The 19083-nt window shown below is 44.7% G+C and overlaps 1 protein-coding gene across 2 annotated transcripts; it reads left to right on the forward strand.

The window, feature by feature from the left end:
* Nucleotides 1-8711: 8711 nt before the first annotated feature.
* TSN (translin) lies at nucleotides 8712-17829 on the forward strand. 2 transcript variants are annotated; one of them, XM_055316250.1, is made up of 6 exons: nucleotides 8716-8922; nucleotides 10100-10193; nucleotides 11158-11254; nucleotides 13358-13473; nucleotides 14133-14212; nucleotides 15649-17829. In XM_055316250.1, the coding sequence occupies exons 1-6, from the start codon at nucleotides 8857-8859 to the stop codon at nucleotides 15880-15882; spliced, it is 687 nt and encodes a 228-aa protein (XP_055172225.1). In that variant the 5' UTR covers nucleotides 8716-8856; the 3' UTR covers nucleotides 15883-17829. The 2 variants fall into 2 exon arrangements, with proteins under 2 accessions (XP_055172226.1, XP_055172225.1); XM_055316251.1 differs by lacking the exon at nucleotides 14133-14212 and having other exon boundaries at nucleotides 8712-8922; nucleotides 15649-15866.
* The last annotated feature ends 1254 nt before the right edge of the window (nucleotides 17830-19083 follow it).

A 19083-nucleotide genomic window follows, 5' to 3' on the forward strand; every position in this document is an offset into this window, starting at 1 on the left:
GCTTGGGTTCTGTTGTAAACACAAGGAGACGTGAGGGTTTTATTTCAAGATTTTATTTATTCAGGAGAGAGAGAGATGCAGAGGCACAGGCAGAGGGAGAAGCAGGCTCCATGCAGGGAGCCCGACGTGGGACTCGACCCCGGGTCTCCAGGATCGCGCCCTGGGCCGGAGGCAGACGCTTAACTGCTGAGCCACCCAGGGATCCCAGATGTGAGGGTTTTAAGCAAAGCCCTGGCTGTTAATGACATACATACATACATACATACATACATACATACATACATTTATTTATTTATTTATTTATTTATTTATTTCCCAGTCCCGCTCCCTGTTAATGACTTTTAAATACTGTGCCCAGCCTAACCCCCTGAACTCAAGAAAACTCCTAGGAACTTCTGCCTGTCAGTCTTACTTTTTGAAAATGAACTAAGGAATTGCTGTAGCAGGAAAAGAAACATTTGAGGATAATGCTTCCACAGATGAATCAGAAAGTGCCTCAGCCTCATAATAATGGTAAAATCTCACCCTGAATATTCTCGCCAAGGCCTAATAAAAGGGCCCTGCTTCTCCTTGTTCAGGCAATCAAGGCTTTGGAAGTCATTCCTTGCAATCTCCTTGTTTATACAAATAAAGTGGCCCTGGGAGGCAACCACCTCATACAGTTTCTGTCTATAGTTCACGGAGAATTGGCCTTGCTTTGGTTGGTAATAATAGTACTCCAGTTAGGGTGGAGGGTGAATTGCAGATGTTAGAATGAAAACTGCAGCGGCACTTGGGTGCTCAGTGGTTGAGCGTCTGCCTTTGGCTCAGGTCATGATCCTGGGGTCCTGGGATCGAGTCCCACATCGGGCTCCCCGCAGGGAGCCTGCTTCTCCCTCTGCCTGTGTCTCTGCCTCTCTCTGTATCTCTCATAAATAAATAAATGAAATCTTCAAAAGAGAAAACTGCAGGCCCCAAATTCAGTCACTTATGTTAAGGCCTCATGTCGGTAAACCAAGACTTAATACTTAACCGAAAAAAAAAAAATACTTAACCAAACTGCACTTCACCCTCCACCCCAATGTAAACTTTGACCTGCCAAACTGGAGGTATTTATGATCAATCCCTTCCATTCCCCTTAGGAAAGGTGACAGGACCTAAAACAACACATTCTTTGCTAATAATTCCCTTCCCCCTCCCTCTCTGCCTTTAAAAACCTTTCCTTTTCTGTAGCACTACGGAGGTCCTTTCCATTTGCTAAATGGGATGCTGCCCTATTCATGCATCGTTTAATAAAGCCAATTAGATCTTCATATTTACTTGGCTGTATTTTGTTTGTTTTTAAAGATTTTATTTTTAAGTAATCTACACTCAGCATGGGGCTTGAATTTACAACCCCAAGATTAAGAGTTGTGTGCTTTACCAACTGAGCCAGCCAGTTACCCCATATTTTGTTTTTTACACAGAGAAAGAAGGGACAGAAGGCTATCGCAGTAGTCCAAACAGAGCTGGTCTGGGGGATAGTGGTGGCAGGTATTTTTATCAGTGGGGGCTGAGTTTGGCTGGTGCCCAGGTGTACATGTGGGAATGGTGGACAGTAAGTCTGTAATGGTAGAAACACAGAATCTGAGGCCCTGTCTGGGCCCTACGAATCAGAATCTGCTTTGTAACAAAACCGCTGGCCAATCCACATGCTCTGTAGATCACACTTGGAGGAACAGGAGTAGAGATTTGGAGATTGATCACTGTACTGAGTTGCATTGTGTCCCCCGCAAGGTAAGTATAAGTCTTTTCCCCCATACATGTGATGGAAACAGAGCCCTTGCAGGTATAATCAGGTTAAGATGAGGTCATGCTGGATAAGATGGGCCCTGATCCAATACCTAGTGTCTCCATAAAAAGAGAGAAATTTGGACACACAAACACACACACACACACACACACACGCAGAAATGCCACTTGATGACAGAGGCAGAGGCTGGAGTGATGTGGTTGAAAGCTAAGGAAGACCAAGGCTTGCTGGCAACCACCAGAAGCTAGGAAGGGGTGAAAAAGGATTCTCTCTCATGGCCTTCACAGAGACAACGGCCCCATAAACATCTCGAATTTGATTTTGTAAAGTCTCTAGAACTGTGAGAAAATAGATTTCTGTTGTGTTAAACCACCCAGTTTGTGGCTGTTGTGTAATGGCAGCCCTAGGAAGCAAATACAGTTACTGTGGTTAGTAGTCGGAAATGGTTTCTGAGGAAATCACGGGGCTGTGGGGCCTGTCTTGGCAGGGGCTGGAGGAGCTCTTGGACCTCCACAGGGTAGCAGGCCCCCCAGACCATAGAAGTCAGAGACAGGGGCGCCTGGGTGGCTCTGTGGTTGAGCATCTGCCTTTGGCTCAGGTGATCCCGGGGACCCAGGAATGAGTCCTGCATTGGGCTTCCTGTAAAGAGCTTACTTCTCCCTCTGCCTGTGTCTCTGCCTCCCTCTGTGTCTCTCATGAATAAACAAGTAAAATCTTAAAAAGAGAGAGAGAGAGAGAGAGAGAGAGAGAGAGAGAGAGAGAGAGAGAGAGAGAAGGCAGAGACAGAGTCTCAGCCCCCAGATTCTCACTGTGGCCCAGCCCAGACCTGCTTTTGTTTCTTTCCCTTCTGAGAAAGTGTCAGCCACTCTCAGTTAACGGTTCCTGCTGATGTTCGCTCTGGCCCTGCTGGGTAACATCTCATTTTGCTGTGTCTCTGCTGCCCGGGGCCTAAGAGTCACCTGACTGGGTGGACCCAGGGGCCTGGGGGAAATCTTCAGATTCCTCATCCAAAACAGGAGTTTGGGTGACAGGATGGTTTTGGTCACTTGGGGGGAGTCTGCACCCTCTCGTGCAGCAGGGACACTAATGATCAGGCTAGCAGCTGGCCTGCCTCCTGCCCAGGTGGCAGGCTAGGGCTACACGTGTTTGTCCATCCGCCTTTCCTTCCTTTTTCTTCCCTCCCTCCTTTCCTTCTTTCTGTTTTTATCATGCAGAGCAGGGGAAGCCACTGACACTTTGGGTGGGGCGGTTCTTCCCTGAGCTGTACTGTCCTGTATATGCTGCTTTGGCACCTGACCCCCAGCACTCAAAGCTAGGGAGCACCCCTAGTCGTTTTAACAACCACAATGCCTCCAGGCACTTCCACACATCCCTGGGTGGGCTGCTGAGTGTGTGCTCACTGGGTGTTTTTTCCTTCCTTTGCCCCCACTGACCTCCCATGCCACCTTTCCATGGAATGGAATGGTGGTGTGTCATTCTCATGATGCCCGTCCCCACCTATGGGCTGGAGCCAGGAATGTGGAGAGCTGGTGGTTGGGGTACGAGGTGCAGCAGGTGGCAGAGCTGGGCAAGCAGCTGGGCGAGTCAGCTTGTGCTGAACATCCAGGGAGCTGAGCCTTGGGAGGAAAGGTTTTTTGTTTTTTTTTTTAAGATTTTATTTATTTATTTGACATGGGGCATGGGCAGGGAGAGGGAGAGAGAGAGAAGGGAGAAAGAGAAAGCACAAGCAAGGGAAGAGGGAGAGAGGCAAGCAGGTTCCCTGTTGAGCAGGGAGCCCAATGCAGGGCTCAATCCCAGGACCCTGAGATCATGACTTGAGCCGAAGGCAGATGCTTGACTAACTGAGCCACCCAGGTGCCCCTGGGAGGAGAGGGTTTGTGGGAGCTGCTGAGGGCTGCAGGAGAAGCGACAGGCGGGAACCAGGAGGGAGCACCAGCACGTGTCTGCTCAGCCCTTTTTGGGCTCTGTCCTATTTGTACCCACAGGATTTTATTTTATTTTATTTTATTTTATTTTATTTTATTTTATTTTATTTTTTTTTCCCACAGGATTTTATAAGAGATGACAGTGACAACATGGAGAGGCCAGTGTCATTGATATAATTTATTACTTATATTTCCAACGAGGACCGGGCACACTATGCCCTGCAGAGGATCACATGGGGAACCACCAGGTTTAGCCAGGAGGCAGATGCAGGACTGAGGGAAAGCCTGAGCCAGAGCCTTTATTGGAGTTTCTGCAGAAAGGTGAGGCAGAGCAGGGGAACTAGCTTAGGACTCCACAGCTTGAATAATCCTAATGTGCTTTAAGCTGGTACCTGGCCATGGCATGATTTAGGGTCAAGGAAATCTTGTCAGAGCCTGTGAGCCCAAGGGCCATCTCCTATTCTCCCTCTTTCTCTGATTCCCTAACCCTTTTCTCCTGCTCTTGGACTGCAGGCAACGACACCCAACCAATCTTCAGTTTCTACCCCTTTCTGTCCTTGCAGGAGTGTGTCACCCCTTGCGTAGTTTTCCATGCTATAGGAGGAGGTGTAATTTCACCCTGAAATTAGCCTAGAATGTTTGCAGTATTAATACTCACGTTGGGAAGAGTGCAGCCAGGGGAGTGGAAATTAGTTTAATCCCTCTGGATAGTGATTTGGCAAAATATATCATGAACTTTAAAAATAGGATCTATTAAAAATTATTTTAAATCTTGATAAGGGCTTACAAAGACATTTATCATAATGCTATTTATAACAAAGAATTGGAACCAAACAAAACAGCCTTTGATAAGAGACTGACTGGGTTAATGAATATGGCATGTTCATTCCACAAATAAAATCACATGAACAATGTCTACATTTTAGGGCCACCTGGGTGGCTCAGTCGGTGAAACATCTGTCTCTTGATTTCAGCTCAGGTCATGATCTCAGGTCTTGAGACAGAGCCCTGCATTGGGCTCTGCACTGGCCATGAAGCCTAAGAGTCTCCCTCTGCCCCACCCTACCAAAAAAGACACTTATACATTAAAACAGAGTTTGATTGTTAGAACTATCCTGCAGGGAAATTGGGTAGAATTGATTCATTCACCCAGTGAATGGGTGTTGAATGTCTGTTGACATGTCTGTCATGTCATGTCTGTTGAATGACTGGCACCAGGGAAAGGTTCTCAGTTGGGTGATGGGTAATTCAGCCCCCCCTTAGGAGCATACTCTGCTTTTACTATGTAGAAATAAAGAAGATGGAAACAATTTTCTAATAGAAAGAACATTTCTGTAATGTAAATATGTAAGGAGCTATCTGGAGAGCTATCTTAGATTTTACAATGTTTCAATTTGAGCTGCCAGTGGATGGGTGAAATACGGGAAGGGGATTAAGAAGTACAAACTTAACAGTTATAATAAAATAAGTTATGGGGATGTGAAGTACATCATAGGGGACATAGTCAGCAATATTGCAATAACTATGTCTGGTGGCTGATGATAATTATTATTTTTTTAAAAAAAATTATTTATTCACGAGAGACAGAGGGAGAAGCAGGCTCCACGCAGGGAGCCCGACGTGGGACTCGATCCCGGGTCTCTAGAATCAGGCCCTGGGCTGCAGGCAGTGCTAAACCGCTGAGCCACCCGGGCTGCCCGGTTGTTGATAATTAGACTTATTGTGGCAATTGTATTATAATGTATATAAATGCTGACTCACTATATTGTACAAACACCTGGAGCTAATACTGTAAGCCAACTACAGTTCAATTAAAAAAATAAGCTTTGGCACCTGCCTTTGGCCCAGGGTGTGATCCTGGAGTCCCGGGATCAAGTCCCACATCGGGCTCCCTGCATGGAGCTTGCTTCTCCCTCTGCCTGTGTCTCTGCCTCTTTCTCTCATGAATAAATAAATAAAAAATCTTAAAAAAAAAATGAGCTTACAGGGGTACCTGGGTGGCTCAGTCAGTTAAGTGCTTAACTCTTGGTTTTGGCTCAGGTCATGATCTTGTGGGTGGCGAGACTCCATCTGGAGTTGGGCTCCATACTCAGCACAGTCTGCTGGGGGATTCTCTCCTACTCCTTTCTCCTTAGCTCCTCACCTCACTCACACTTGCATGCTCTCTCTCTCATAAATAAAAATAAAAATAAATAAATAAATAAATAAATAAAATAAATAAATAATCAATCTTAGAAATTACCCCAGTTCTGGTTATTGCAAAAACTCATAAAGGGAAACCTCATGAAAATGGGGTTGGGAAGTTTAGCAGGGAGAACTCGGAAGCCCTACCACTGTGGTCTAACAGGAAGAACCTGACCATGTGGATGCTACTTTAGGAACCTAGTAGGAGGAAGAAAGACTTTCTTTCCCTCCCAACTTCTTACTTTCCTCTACAAGAGCATTCCTTTCGTTTGTTCTGTAGACTTGCCTATAGTTTTGCCACAGGTTGTTCATCCTGGATTGCAATTCTCTGCTATTCCCAAACAAATCCATCTTTTGCTGGTAAAATAACTGGCAGTTTTAGTTTTTTTTTTTTTAAGATTTTATTTATGTATTCATGAGAGACACACACACACACAGAGAGGCAGAGACACAGGCAGAGGGAGAAGCAGGCTCCATGCAGAGAGCCCAACGCAGGGCTTGATCCTGGGACGCCAGGATCATGCCCTGGGCCGAAGGCAGGAGCTAAACTGCTGAGCTACCCAGGGATTCCCTGGCAGTTTTAGTTTTAAGGTTCACATTATATTCCTAAAAGCACTGAAAGCAGGAACTTGAAGAGATATTTGCACAGCTATGTTCATAGCAGCATCATACGCAATAGCCAAGAAGGAGGAAACAACTCAAATTTCCATTGAGGCACAAATGGATAAACAAAATGTATTTATATACATAAAACAGTATTATTCATCCTTAAAAAGGAATAAGATTTGACACACGGTACAACATAGATGAACTTTGAAGTCATTATTGGAAGTGCCATAAGCCAGTTACAAAAAGACAAATATCATACGATTCCCCTTCTATGATGCAGCTAGAAGATTCAAAATCGTAAGAGACAGAAAGTAGTCGTTTGCACACATTTATAATTCTCTGAACTTTTAGAGACAGGTGTTACTAATTCTAGCATGAAAGATGGTAAAAGACACTTTTAGAGGATGCTTAAACCACTTCAATTTTTAGAAAAAAGTGATTTGGCAGACTCTTTATTTATGATAGACATAGGGAGAGAGAGAGGCAGAGACACAGGCAGAGGGAGAAGCAGGCTCCATGCACCGGGAGCCCGACGTGGGACTCGATTCCGGGGCCCCAGGATCGCGCCCTGGGCCAAAGGCAGGCGCCAAACCGCTGCGCCACCCAGGGATCCCTGGCAGACTCTTTATAAGGTAACGCTAATGTCCACTTTGCAGAAGTATAATGAAGATATGGTGTCCTTCCCGTAAAGTTTTAGAGTAACCTCCCACACAAAGCAAACAAATTTCATCTAGTTGAAATAAGTAATCATTTTAGTTCATTTGGAGAGTGCATCCTACCGTGGAATCGCATACAATTTCTAGACACGAGGGACTCCGTTTCCAGAAAAGCTCCATTTTCCTTCCTACAACCAAGGGCCGGTGAACTCTTGAACTGGAAAGAGAGGAGCTGTCCAGGGGCTCCTGGGTGACCAGGTCAGCCACTGGCTCTTGAGTTCCACTGAGGTCACGGTCTCCAGGTCGTGGGATCTCAGAGTTGGCTTGAGGGTTTCTCCCCCTCCCCCTCTCCCTCTGCCCCCGCCCCCGTGCTCACTCCTGGGCTCGCTCTGGCTCTCTGGGATCTTACTTATTTATGAGCGACGCAGAGAGAAGCAGGCTCCGTGCAGGGAGCCCGGTGCGGGACTCGACCCGGGGTCTCGGGGATCACCGCCTGGGCGGAAGGCGGCCCTCAACCTCACTCTCTCTCAAATACATAAATACTTAAAAAAAAAAAGAAAAAAAAGAAAAAAAGAAAAAGACTGGTCCAGAAGCAATCGCTCCACAAGCAAGTGCTTGTAAAATCAACAGGATTCGATTTAGGAGCAGTGCTGGGGCTCCCGGTTGCGGGCCTCCTGAAGGCGGGAGAGGTCACTAACCAGGACGACAACGGCAGCGGTGACCAGCGTGCAGCCACGAGGCCCAGCCTTCAGCCCGTCCGTGCACACCAACAACTAACTCTCTGTCTTTTCTCCAAGTCCTGTGGTCCCGCAGCCCCCGACGACCCCCTCCGGGTTAATTGCTGAGCCTGCGCTCGCCGACTTGCAGTTGTTCGATCTCGGCCCGGACTTGCCTCTCATGGGCTCCGTTTCCAGGTGGGCACGACGCACGCACAGACGTTCCAGTTTGAGGGTCGATGTATGGAAACCTCTGCAAGGACGAGGAATCCTCGGGGCGCCTGCCTCCAGGGGGACTGGAGTAAGGAGGTGCTAGCTGAGAGGAAGAGAAACTTCCCGCCCAGCAGTCAGAGAATTCACGTAACTCACAGAAGTCAGACCCAGAGAACACCGCACGCCGAACATTTTCGCCCGCGGTCCACCCCCACCCCCACGGTCCCAGGCACTCTTGTTTCCCGTGTACTTCTTGCAAACACGAATGCACTGTTTTCCCGGTTTCCGCACGGAAACGGCAATCTCCGTACAGCTTCCTGCACCTGCCTGTGCGCGCGTCTCCCTCCCCGCCGCCCCGGCACAAGACAGACACGGAAGCCGGAGCCGCGCTCCCCCGCCCCGCCGCCAAGCCGGCCCCGCCCCTGCGGGCTCCCCACGGCGCGGGCTGTCCGCGGCGATGCCTGTCCGAAAAGGCCTCCCTGGAAGCCCCGCCCACTCCTTTCCGCCCCGCCCCCTGGGCGCTGGGCGCGCGCCGCGGCTTCCGGGCCGGGGGTGGGGGCGGCGCATCAGGCAGCACGGCGGACGGCCCGGCGTCCTGCGCGCCGCGGACCTCAGAGGACCCCAGCGACGTCCGTAGCGCAGGGCCCGGGGGACGCGGCGGCGGCGGCGGCGGCGGCGGCGGCGGCGGCGGCGGGTGTTGCGACTGAGTGCGCTGGCGGCCTCTGGAGCGCGTTTGGGCGGCCGCGCTCGCCGCACTGGCTGATCGTTGTGCAGCCGGCGCCATGTCTGTGAGCGAGATCTTCGTGGAGCTGCAGGGCTTTTTGGCTGCGGAGCAGGACATCCGAGAGGCGAGCCCCCTCTCCTCCCCTCCCGCCGCCTCCCCTCCCCTCTCCCCGCTCGCTGGGCCGCCTCGCTCGGCCCTCCTCGCCGCCCTGCCTCGGGCGGCGGGGAAGCCTCGGGGGTGGGTCGCTTCCCTCGTTCGGCTTAGGGCACGCTCCCCCTCCACCCGCCCTCCTGCCGCCTCGTCTTGGTTTCCTGCGCTCCGGGCTCGGCTCCCACCCGTCGGCAACCTCGTTTGAGCGTCAGTCTCCCTTTTCGGCGCTTGTTAGTGTCGAAGGTTCCGTCGGTGCCGGGGGCGCAAGGCAGCACACGCGTTTCACGTGTCTGTTGTTGTTGTGGCTTCAGAGCACACGTGGCCTTTTCTCCTTGAGGCTCTCCTGTGGCTTCTTCTCCCACTTCGACTAGTGGTCGGGGCCCTCGTGGCCCACAGGTGCCCCCCCCCCCACCCCCGCGCCCCGTCTCGCTCTCGCCATCTTCCGTTGTGTATCACGTTCAGTTTACTTTGCTTTCGTTCCCCCAGTCCCGCAGGTAGCTTCTTGTTCCGGGACTTCTGCACGTACGGTCTACTTTCCTGGAATTCGCACCTCTGCTTTCTTTTTCCTGGTTATTTCCTCTTCCTGTCTTTGATGTCCCAGTCCTGAACACGATCCCTGCCGTGTTTCCTAGCAGCGGGGCCCCCCTGCGGTCCGTATGGTTTCAAACGCGTCTCCCCAGTGAGGCTCTCAGCTGCGAGAAGGAAAGGGCTGTCTGGTTGGGTGCCCGGTATCTACATTTGCACGTGTGTCTGCTCAGTGACTGTTTGTGAAATGATCGAAAAATGCCGGGTGTTTGTATGGCCTTGCGTTCTTCCTTTCACGAATCCCCTTCAGACGCTTGCTCTCTTTGAATGGCGTCCCGGTGGGATGTTTGGGGTGGGTGGCGGTGATCCTTTGAAGGTTACGTGAGAAATCTCAGGCTTTCATAACCTCCCGAAGGTCTCACAGAGGAAGGAAGTGGCAGAGTCAGGACTCAAACCTGGATGTTATCTGCACCAGTTCAGTCCTTGCAAAGAGTGTCAGAGTTCTGAATGTGGGTGAAGATGCCGTGGATATTTATTTAACCTGTGCCGTCTAGTATATTTTGGTTTGAGGTTGTGATAATCATTATGTGGAGTTTATCTGTTACTTTGATTTTTAATTTCTCTAGGAAATCCGAAAAGTTGTACAGAGTTTAGAACAAACAGCTCGAGAGATCTTAACTCTACTGCAAGGGGTCCATCAGGGTGCTGGTTTTCAGGACAGTAAGTTCTTTTGATTCTGAAGGGTTTTTAAAATCCCAATTTACCGGTCTCTCACTTAAATAGTTAATTTCCGTTCAGAAGACATTTCAAGTCTGTGTCATTTTATTAAGAAAAATGTCCCTCATGTTATACGGTGAATAAAAATGGGAGAAGCAGGTGAGTTAGGTTTTTATAGGTTTATAGATTTCTGTGTGTTACGGTTGATCTTCCACTCTAACACGGTGACATGACAATGTGATTATAATGTGGTAATTGTAGTAGCTTTGCAGCTCTCTTGTGTATCTTTTATTTGGCTGGCTCTCTTGCTTTTAAGCCCAATCTTTCATTCATTGAATATGGTTTAATATGCATTTGCAGATAAGAAATGGCCAGTGTAATGTGTTTATAGTCAGCCACGTGAATGGAGATCAGATACAAGTTCAGACGCTGGAGCCTTCATTGTAAGATGTAGTCAGCACAACTGAAAGAGCTAAAACATATCGTCAGTGAAAGTTATTATGTAACTTACAAGTGTGAGAGGCAAGTCATTTTTCTCAGTGGTATGGAGTTGGTCAGTCAGATGGAGAATACTGGATACAACTTTTTGAGAAAATATGGGGAGCTCAAAGCTGTCCAATTTTAGGCATCCTTTAAGAACTGACTAGGAATAGCAGCAGGTACATGGCCCTTTAAGGATGACCTTTAGGATAGATAGATTACTGACTTGTCTGCTGAAGTATTCCGTTTCAGCAAATTTTTGTCTAGATTTCAGTGTTAGTAAATCAGTAGGGAAACTAGAGATGAAATATTGGGAGCCAGTTGAAAAGTAGAGATGCATACCCTGCATTTGGTCATGAGATTTCTTTTTTTTTTTTTTTTTTAAGTTGATTTATTTCCAGTAGACTGCATAGGTTATTAAGGAAGAACTGTATTTGAAATTTGATAAATCTTTCATTACTTTGTTTGATTATCTTTTTGTGATCAGTTCCAAAGAGGTGTTTGAAGGCTCGAGAACATTTTGGTACAGTAAAAACACATCTAACATCTTTGAAGACCAAGTTCCCTGCTGAACAGTATTACAGGTTTGTAAGAAAAATAGCATTATTTCGTGACTTTTTTTTTTTTTTAAAGATTTTATTTATTTACTCATGAGACACACACACACACACACACACACACACACACACACACAGGCAGAGGGAGAAGCAGGCCCCATGCAGGGAACCCTATCCGGGACTCCAGGATCATGCCCTGGGCTGAAGGCGGGCACCAAACCGCTGAGCCACTCAGGGATCCCATTTCCGTAACGTTTTATTTTTTTTTTTAATTTTTATTTATTTATGATAGTCACAGAGAGAGAGAGAGAGAGAGAGAGAGAGAGAGAGGCAGAGACACAGGCAGAGGGAGAAGCAGGCTCCATGCACCGGGAGCCCGACGTGGGATTCGATCCCAGGTCTCCAGGATCGCGCCCTGGGCCAAAGGCAGGCGCCAAACCGCTGCGCCACCCAGGGATCCCCTTCATAACGTTTTAAATAAAAATGCAGACCTTTGTATGTGCTGAATGATTGCTTAGAACTAGGTAAAAATTCATCTATGTAGAAAAACCAAAAAGAATCAGACTATTAATAGTGATGGTATTTTAATAGCGACAAAATTGGTGATTTTATTTTTTTCCTTCCTTTGAGAATTTTCTTAAGGAACATGTAGAATTTTTACCATGAAAAAGGAATGAAAACGAAAATAGTCATTGTATGACAATCAACTAAAGAATATCTCTTTAGTGTGTTTAAATTACTTGTGAAATTGGATGAACCATATTTATGCTGTTAAATTATGAGATTCGGTAGCACTATATAAATGAATTGAATGTTACCTCAGAGTTTGAATTTTACTGCCAAGTAGCATATTTAGTTAATATTTTATGCTGTGTCTTGTTGAATCTGTAGCACCATTAATTTTAAGAGTTACCATTTTATGTACCACTAGGGAAGAAGATTTGTTGCCAATCGTAATTATGAAGTTTATAGATTGTAAAATACATCCTAATTTCATAGACGTTAAACTGGAAAAAGCTGCATTTGGGTATTGACGAAATACGGTGAATAAGAACCTAAAGTCTTTACTTGTGTTTGTTTTCCTACTGAAAAAGACGTTCTGTTAAGACATGTGTGGGCAAAAAATAGGACACATATGTAGAAAGTGGATAATATAACTTTACAAGATAGTTTAAGGCAGGCGTTGGCAAACTACCTGTGGCCCGCCGCCTTTGGAAGATAAGAACTGCTTATATTTTAAAGGGTTGTTAAAAAAAAAAAAAAAAAAGCCAAAAACACCCCAATAAGAATATGTGACAGAGACTGAATGTGGTTCAGTAAGCCTAAAATATTAAAGTTTGCTGACCCCTGCTGTAAGGTAATAATGAATGTATAGAGACACTGAACAATAGAATTGACAGGATCTTGAGAGATCATGTAGTTTGGAGGTCATTCTGAGGCTGACTTCTGGGTGATTTGGCCCTTAGAAGGTTTTGTTTGACTCAAATTGCATTGCAAAAGTTTTTTGAATTTGCCATATTTGAAATTCAGGAGGCATAGCATAAATATTTGGGGGTGTAAAATTTCCGATTCCTTTTTTCGGGCTAGCTCAGTTTAATTGCAGTATCCTGAAAGTTTAAGTCTATCAGCTTAGTGAACGTAAATGGTATTTTTTTATTAAATGTGTGAATTAGGATTTTCTTGATACGCTACACTCAAGTCAAAATGTGAGAGTAAGTTAGGTGTTGAGGCTGATACACAGTTGCTGTTCTGATCAAACTGTACTTGCCAATTTTAATTTTTCTCAGAGCAGCATCATTGTTCTTACTGATTAAACTTCTAAAATACAGTCGTTCTTGTCATCTATAAACTTACATTGTAAATATTTTTATATTCATTAAAGTTGGGTCATGGCTCTCGTTTATCGAACTTCTTATAAGTAGTCGTTACAACTTTGAGCTTGTAAAACTCATACTGAATCCATCTGATATATTTAAGTGTTATATTGTTCTTACATGCTTTACACGTTGGTGTTTTACATAGATTTGATTTGAAAAAGCTTCTTATTTCTAAAATGTTTGCTACTGTACTAAACTTATCTTTTTTAAGGCCCCCTGATCCCTTAACCTAAACGAGCTTATATCCATGCAGATTTCATGAGCACTGGAGGTTTGTGTTGCAGCGTTTGGTCTTCTTGGCAGCATTTGTTGTGTACTTGGAATCAGAAACACTAGTGACTCGAGAAGCGGTTACAGAAATTCTGGGCAGTAAGTGTCTTCATTAGCATGGATCTGCAGAATCAGGCATGGTAGCTTAATATTTGGTTGAGGGGGAACTATTGTTTGCTTGAACTTTCTGTTAAAACAAATGAGAGCTAAATGGAAAACTAATGACTTGGAAACATAAAAAGTAAACACATGTAGTGGCTTTTTGTACACGAGTGTTTCTTTAAGTTTGTGAAATTTAGTTTTTAAAAAATCCTAGCCTATGGAAAATTGAAAGAATAGTACAGTGAATACCTGTTTACACAACACTTAGATTTTCTACCTAACATTTTGCTGTGTTTTTCAGTCTTCTCAATGTGTATGTATGAACCATTTGAAAGCCACTTGTAATATTATGGCTCCTCCTTTAAACGCTGCCACATGTTTTGTCCAAAAACAAAGATGTTCTCTGATATAGCTAGACAATATTCTTGTTGGTATTATTCTTTGAAGAGAAGAATGAAAGGAAAAATTGCTGTCTAAAGAGCTCAGAAATCCACAATGCGGCCTAGTTGCCAGAAGTATGAACACATTCAAAAGACAATTGTAAAAGATTATTTTTCTTCTTTTGTTGGGAGAAATTATGTATGTAGTATTTTATATTTGTAGGACCTGGTTCTGTTCACATCATGACCTTATTTTTACTTTGGTATATTTTTTAGTTGAGCCAGATCGGGAGAAAGGATTTCATCTGGATGTAGAAGATTATCTCTCAGGAGTTCTAATTCTTGCCAGTGAATTGGTAAGAAGCTTAGTGATTTGCCATTTGCTTTTTTAAATTTTTTTTAGTTTTTTTTTAATTTTCTTTTTAAGTAGGCTCCATGCCTGATGTGGGTCTTGAACTCACAATTCCAAGTCATATGCTCCACTGACTGAGTCAGCCAGGTGCCCCTGCCGTTTGCTTCCCACTTTGCTGTCAGTTTTTAAAATAGGTACAAAAATGCAGGAAATATTTTCTAAGCCATCAACCACCAATTTGTCATTGTACCTTGTGTGTGTTACGTTTTGCTAGTCATCTGAGAAAGGCCAATTCAAACAATGAGCTAGCTGTGCATACTTAACTAATGTGTGAATTTGTATTTATTTATATTATTATTACTATTTTTTTTTAAAGATTTTATTTATTCATGACAGAGACAGAGAGAGAGAGAGGCCGAGACACAGGCAGAGGGAGAAGCAGGCTCCATGCAGGGAGCCCGACGTGGGACTCGATCCCGGGTCTCTAGGATCAGGCCCTGGGCCGAAGGTGGTGCTAAACCACTGAGCAACCCAGGCTGCCCTATTAATATTATTATCTTTAAAGATTCTATTCATTTGAGAGAGACAGCGAGGGAGAGCACAAATGGCGTGGAGAGGGGCAAAGTAAGAGGGAGAAGTAGACTCCCTGCTGAGCAGGGAGCTTACAGCTGGGCTCGGATTATGACCTAAGCTGAAGGCAGACACTTAACTGACTGAGCCACCCAGGCACCCCTGATTTGTGAATTTTAAAACATGGTAATACTTCTTCCTTTCAAAGTTTTGGCAGAATGTTTATATTCCTAGTAATGTGTAAATACATACATTGTTTTGGAGAACTATTTAATTTTATAGCCACATGTTATTTTTGCCTATATTCTCTTAATGTCTCTTTGGAGAAATTCCCCCATGAAAATTATTTATTTATTTATTTACCTTTAAAAAAAGACTTATTTATTTATTTATTTATTTATTTATTTATTTATTTATTTATTTATTTATTTATTTATTTATGATAGACATAGAGAGAGAGGCAGAGACAGGAGGAGGGAGAAGCAGGCTCCATGCCGGGAGCCCGACGCGGGACTCAATCCCGGGACTCCAGGATTGCGCCCTGGGCCAAAGGCAGGCGCTAAACTGCTCAGCCACCCAGGGATCCCCCAAAAATAATTTTAAAGATCAAAAAAAGGGCTGTTATAAAGGTGTCCATTGGAGCCTTTGTTCCTATCATGAAAACTTGTACCCAGAGAAAACTCCAAAAGTAAGGGGATGGTTTCTTGAGTTATGAAATAATTTTGTAATACCAAACAATTGTCAGAACATAATTAAGGAAGATGGTGTAGAAAAGTTGCATGGCTTTGAGGGTGTTTTAGTTGTGATTGGGAGGAAGACATGCTAAAGAGCCCTGTTGTAACATATCCCTTTTTGCCTTCCCTCGTGTAGTCGAGGCTGTCTGTGAACAGTGTGACTGCTGGAGACTACTCTCGGCCCCTCCACATCTCCACCTTCATCAATGAGCTCGATTCTGGCTTCCGCCTTCTCAACCTGAAAAACGACTCCCTGAGGAAGCGCTATGATGGCTTGAAGTATGACGTGAAGAAAGTGGAGGAGGTGGTCTATGATCTCTCCATCCGGGGCTTCAATAAGGAGACCGCGGCGGCTTGTGCAGAGAAATAGGCGGCTCTCCTTGTCCCTGGCCCTGCTGACCTTAGTGGTTGCCGGTGAGGGTGAGCCCTGTGCACCTCATGGTAGTTAGGATTGCCCCGTTGCTAAACACCGCGCTTTATTTTCTTAACCAGTGTGTGGTGTAAGTATCAAAATTGAACCACTTTTTTGGGGGTAAAAAAAAAAATAGCCTTTACAAGGACAGATTTTTCTTTGTTGTTCAGTGAATTTGCTCTGTAATTCAGTGTATTTCAGTTCTGTCAAAAAGTGTAAATGTCAAGCTCTCGGTAAAGTCCTTTTCTTGCTTACCCTGATGCTGTTGATGTACTGATGGAGAAGTTTATTGTCTTGTGTTTCTTCCAGAAGTGATCCTTGGTGTTTTCTATATCCAAATTAGCCATCCATACCCAGGTGTAGCCTGGATACAGTATAGAAATAGGTAATTAAAAAGGATGGTTGCCAAGCAAAGGACAACTTATTTTATATTTTCCTTCCTTATTTTAAGCCTCGTGAGTAAATCAGATGTTGAAATTTTTTGCAAGGGAGTTAAAGCCCCAGGGTTTCTCTCACTGCCATCAAAATATAAAAGATGAAATTGCAAAGTCAAGTTCAACAGATTATTTTGGGACGTTTTTGTATCAGGGGATTGAGTAACATCTTATCATTTAGCTCTATTTACCAGGTGGGGAGTAGGGCTTAGTGTTTTACAACACCTCTGTTTTCTGATGTTGCCTTAACATTCTGCTCTTGCAGCAATTTAGAAATCGTTTTCACACACATCGTGAACTAACACTTCATATAATATATTTTTAAGCTACGAAACCTTTTTCCTAGCAGCCAGCTAGACCGTCTGGCCTGAGACTATAAAGCCACCCAGTCAAGTTAATTAGCAATACCCTGACTGGTATGTTCTGAGAGAAAAATGCTGTGCTTTGTCTGAGGGAAAAAAAGAGAAAACCTTGGATTAAAAAAAGATCAGCTGATTTGGTAATGTTTTTTAGAGTAAGCAATTTCAGGTTGTTGGCAGCTATCCCAACAGTCAGGTTTTAGATTTACAGTTTTGGGCAAGTCACATAAACCTTGTTGGCACCCTCCTCCCCCACCTTGTTTTCAGGTAGTGCTAAGAATACTTGCCAGGTAATTTTCGCTATTGAATTGAAACGATTTAAAATGGTGACTTAACCCACAGTGTTTTGGAGCTCACTGAAAGGACGGTGCTAGTGTTTTCAGAATAATAGGAAGTATTTAGAAGTATCATCCTCTCATGCCTGATGCCAGTTTAGGCTTTCTGTTTGTGCATTAGAATATTTGGCATTGCTATCAGAGCCATGATTAGACCAAGTTAAAGACTAACCAGATTTTCCATCCTGAGGAAAGAAGTAGAAATGAAGCATAAATTCCTATGCATTTTTGGGTTTTAGAACAATTTTCTTGACCACTCTTTCTGCAGAAGAATTTATAGAAAGAAGAAAGGGGTTTTGGGTGTTGGAAGTGTGTAGGGTAGTCATCTAAAATGAGCAGTTACAGCACTGCCTGGGTTGAGCATAAAAGGCTTTTAAACTTATGATCAAACATTTGCAGTAAGCTTGGTAATGGTTTCTTCTATGTAGAGAATAAATTCTAAAGGTGTTTTGAGGCTGAAGAACAGGGGTGATGAGCACATACTTCTGTGTAATAGTTAAAATGATCAAAAGACACCAACCGCTCAGTTAAATTAAAAGTATTGTAATTGAGCATATTGAAAAGCCTCAGCTCTGGTTTTAGTACACCAGAATTGTTCTTTTCAATTTTAGAAAATTGAGCAGCTTAGAGAAAGTAGAGATGAATTAGTGGATGTTTTCTTTATAAATTTATTTATAAGAAGAGAACCCATAAGTACTTCATAAGATATGCCCTGTCTTAAACTTGAATAATAATATTGGTAACGCTTAAGAGAATTTAATAAAGAACGAAAGCTTCTTTGGCAGTGTTTCGAGTCCTTTACTTAAACAAGTGGCTAAAGAGATGAGGTGCATCTGCAGGATGCCATTTGGCATAGTTTATAACATGTACTCAGAAATCGTGGCTTTCTTGGTTCTTGGTCTGGACTGAACTGTGCTCTTCAGGTGGAGCATCACTGTATGCCTGGCACCAGTCACTGTAATAAACATTAAACAAAAATGCTCCTCACCTTCAAACAAAAGTAACAAACATTTAAGAGGTGAAATTAATGGGAGTGGTGATTTCGATGAACCGGGGGTGAGGGCAAGAAGAGGAGAGGAGGGAGTTTAGCTTAACTGTCAGGTTTCTGATCTGGAAGACTAAGTTGAGTTAACGTGCTGTTAGCCCAGGTAGGGGGTGCAAGAGGACTGTTAGATGTGTTGGGTTTATGATGCTTGTAGAGCATGAGATGGAGCTGGCCAGCAGGACTTTGGGCATGAGGGAAGCCTGGAGCCAGCCTGGGATAGCTTGGGTAGGGTTACCGTGTGTGTGGTAGGTGGGTCAGGAAAGAGTGGGTAAGATCAACCTGGAGAGCATATAGAATGAGAAGACGAACAAGGTGAGGACAAAACCCTGGTTCACAGCGGGGTGGTGGGGGTAGTGGGTTAGGCAGAGGAAGAGACCATGAGGGTTAAGGAGAAAGGGTTAGAGACTGCCAGAGAGCAAGGAGAGTGACTTATCATGGAAGCCACGGGAATTAAGAGGGTCTAGAAGGCTTTTGGGGGGTAAGACCTTTAAAATAACATATTTTCACAGCCTGAGAGCCTGTGACTTTGTCAGGGGAGCCTTGGTTATCCTGAACTAGCACCCCTCAAAACTGCTAGGCATACTACAGAGTTTATTTCTCACTCACACTGTATCTGTTACAGGTTTGCTGGGTGATCTGCTCCAGGTTGTCCTCATCTAGCTGACAGAGGAGCCACCAACTGGACCATTGATAGTGGGAGAGAGAATCGGTTGTGGAGGGTCTTACACAAACACATATTCTGGTTTCCCCATGACCTGTTACTTCCTCTCATAGTTAGAACTGGATGCGTTGCCCTTTTAAACACTGAGGGGGCAGGAAGTAAAATCCCACCTTGCAGGATGGGAGTCAGCAGGTGGAGGGTCAGACAAACTAAATGTTGAAAGTCGTGGGCAATGTGTAGCTGTTTGGGTTAAATGAATATAGTGGTATTTTTGGTCACAGAAACTTTGCTGGGCTTGGGAGGGAGAAGAGCTGTCCCAGAGCTG

Source organism: Nyctereutes procyonoides, unplaced genomic scaffold (assembly GCF_905146905.1).
Source record: "Nyctereutes procyonoides isolate TBG_1078 unplaced genomic scaffold, NYPRO_anot_genome, whole genome shotgun sequence".
NCBI classification, from domain to species: Eukaryota; Metazoa; Chordata; class Mammalia; order Carnivora; family Canidae; genus Nyctereutes; species Nyctereutes procyonoides.

Excerpts from the sequence above, each read along its gene's own strand:
- TSN (XM_055316250.1), top strand. The coding sequence starts at position 8,857 with ATGTCTGTGAGCGAGATCTTCGTGGAGCTGCAGGGCTTTTTGGCTGCG. Across the intron at positions 13,474-14,132 it reads GGTTACAGAAATTCTGGGCA|TTGAGCCAGATCGGGAGAAA; the intron begins GTAAGTGTCTTC and ends TATATTTTTTAG. Across the intron at positions 14,213-15,648 it reads TAATTCTTGCCAGTGAATTG|TCGAGGCTGTCTGTGAACAG; the intron begins GTAAGAAGCTTA and ends TCCCTCGTGTAG.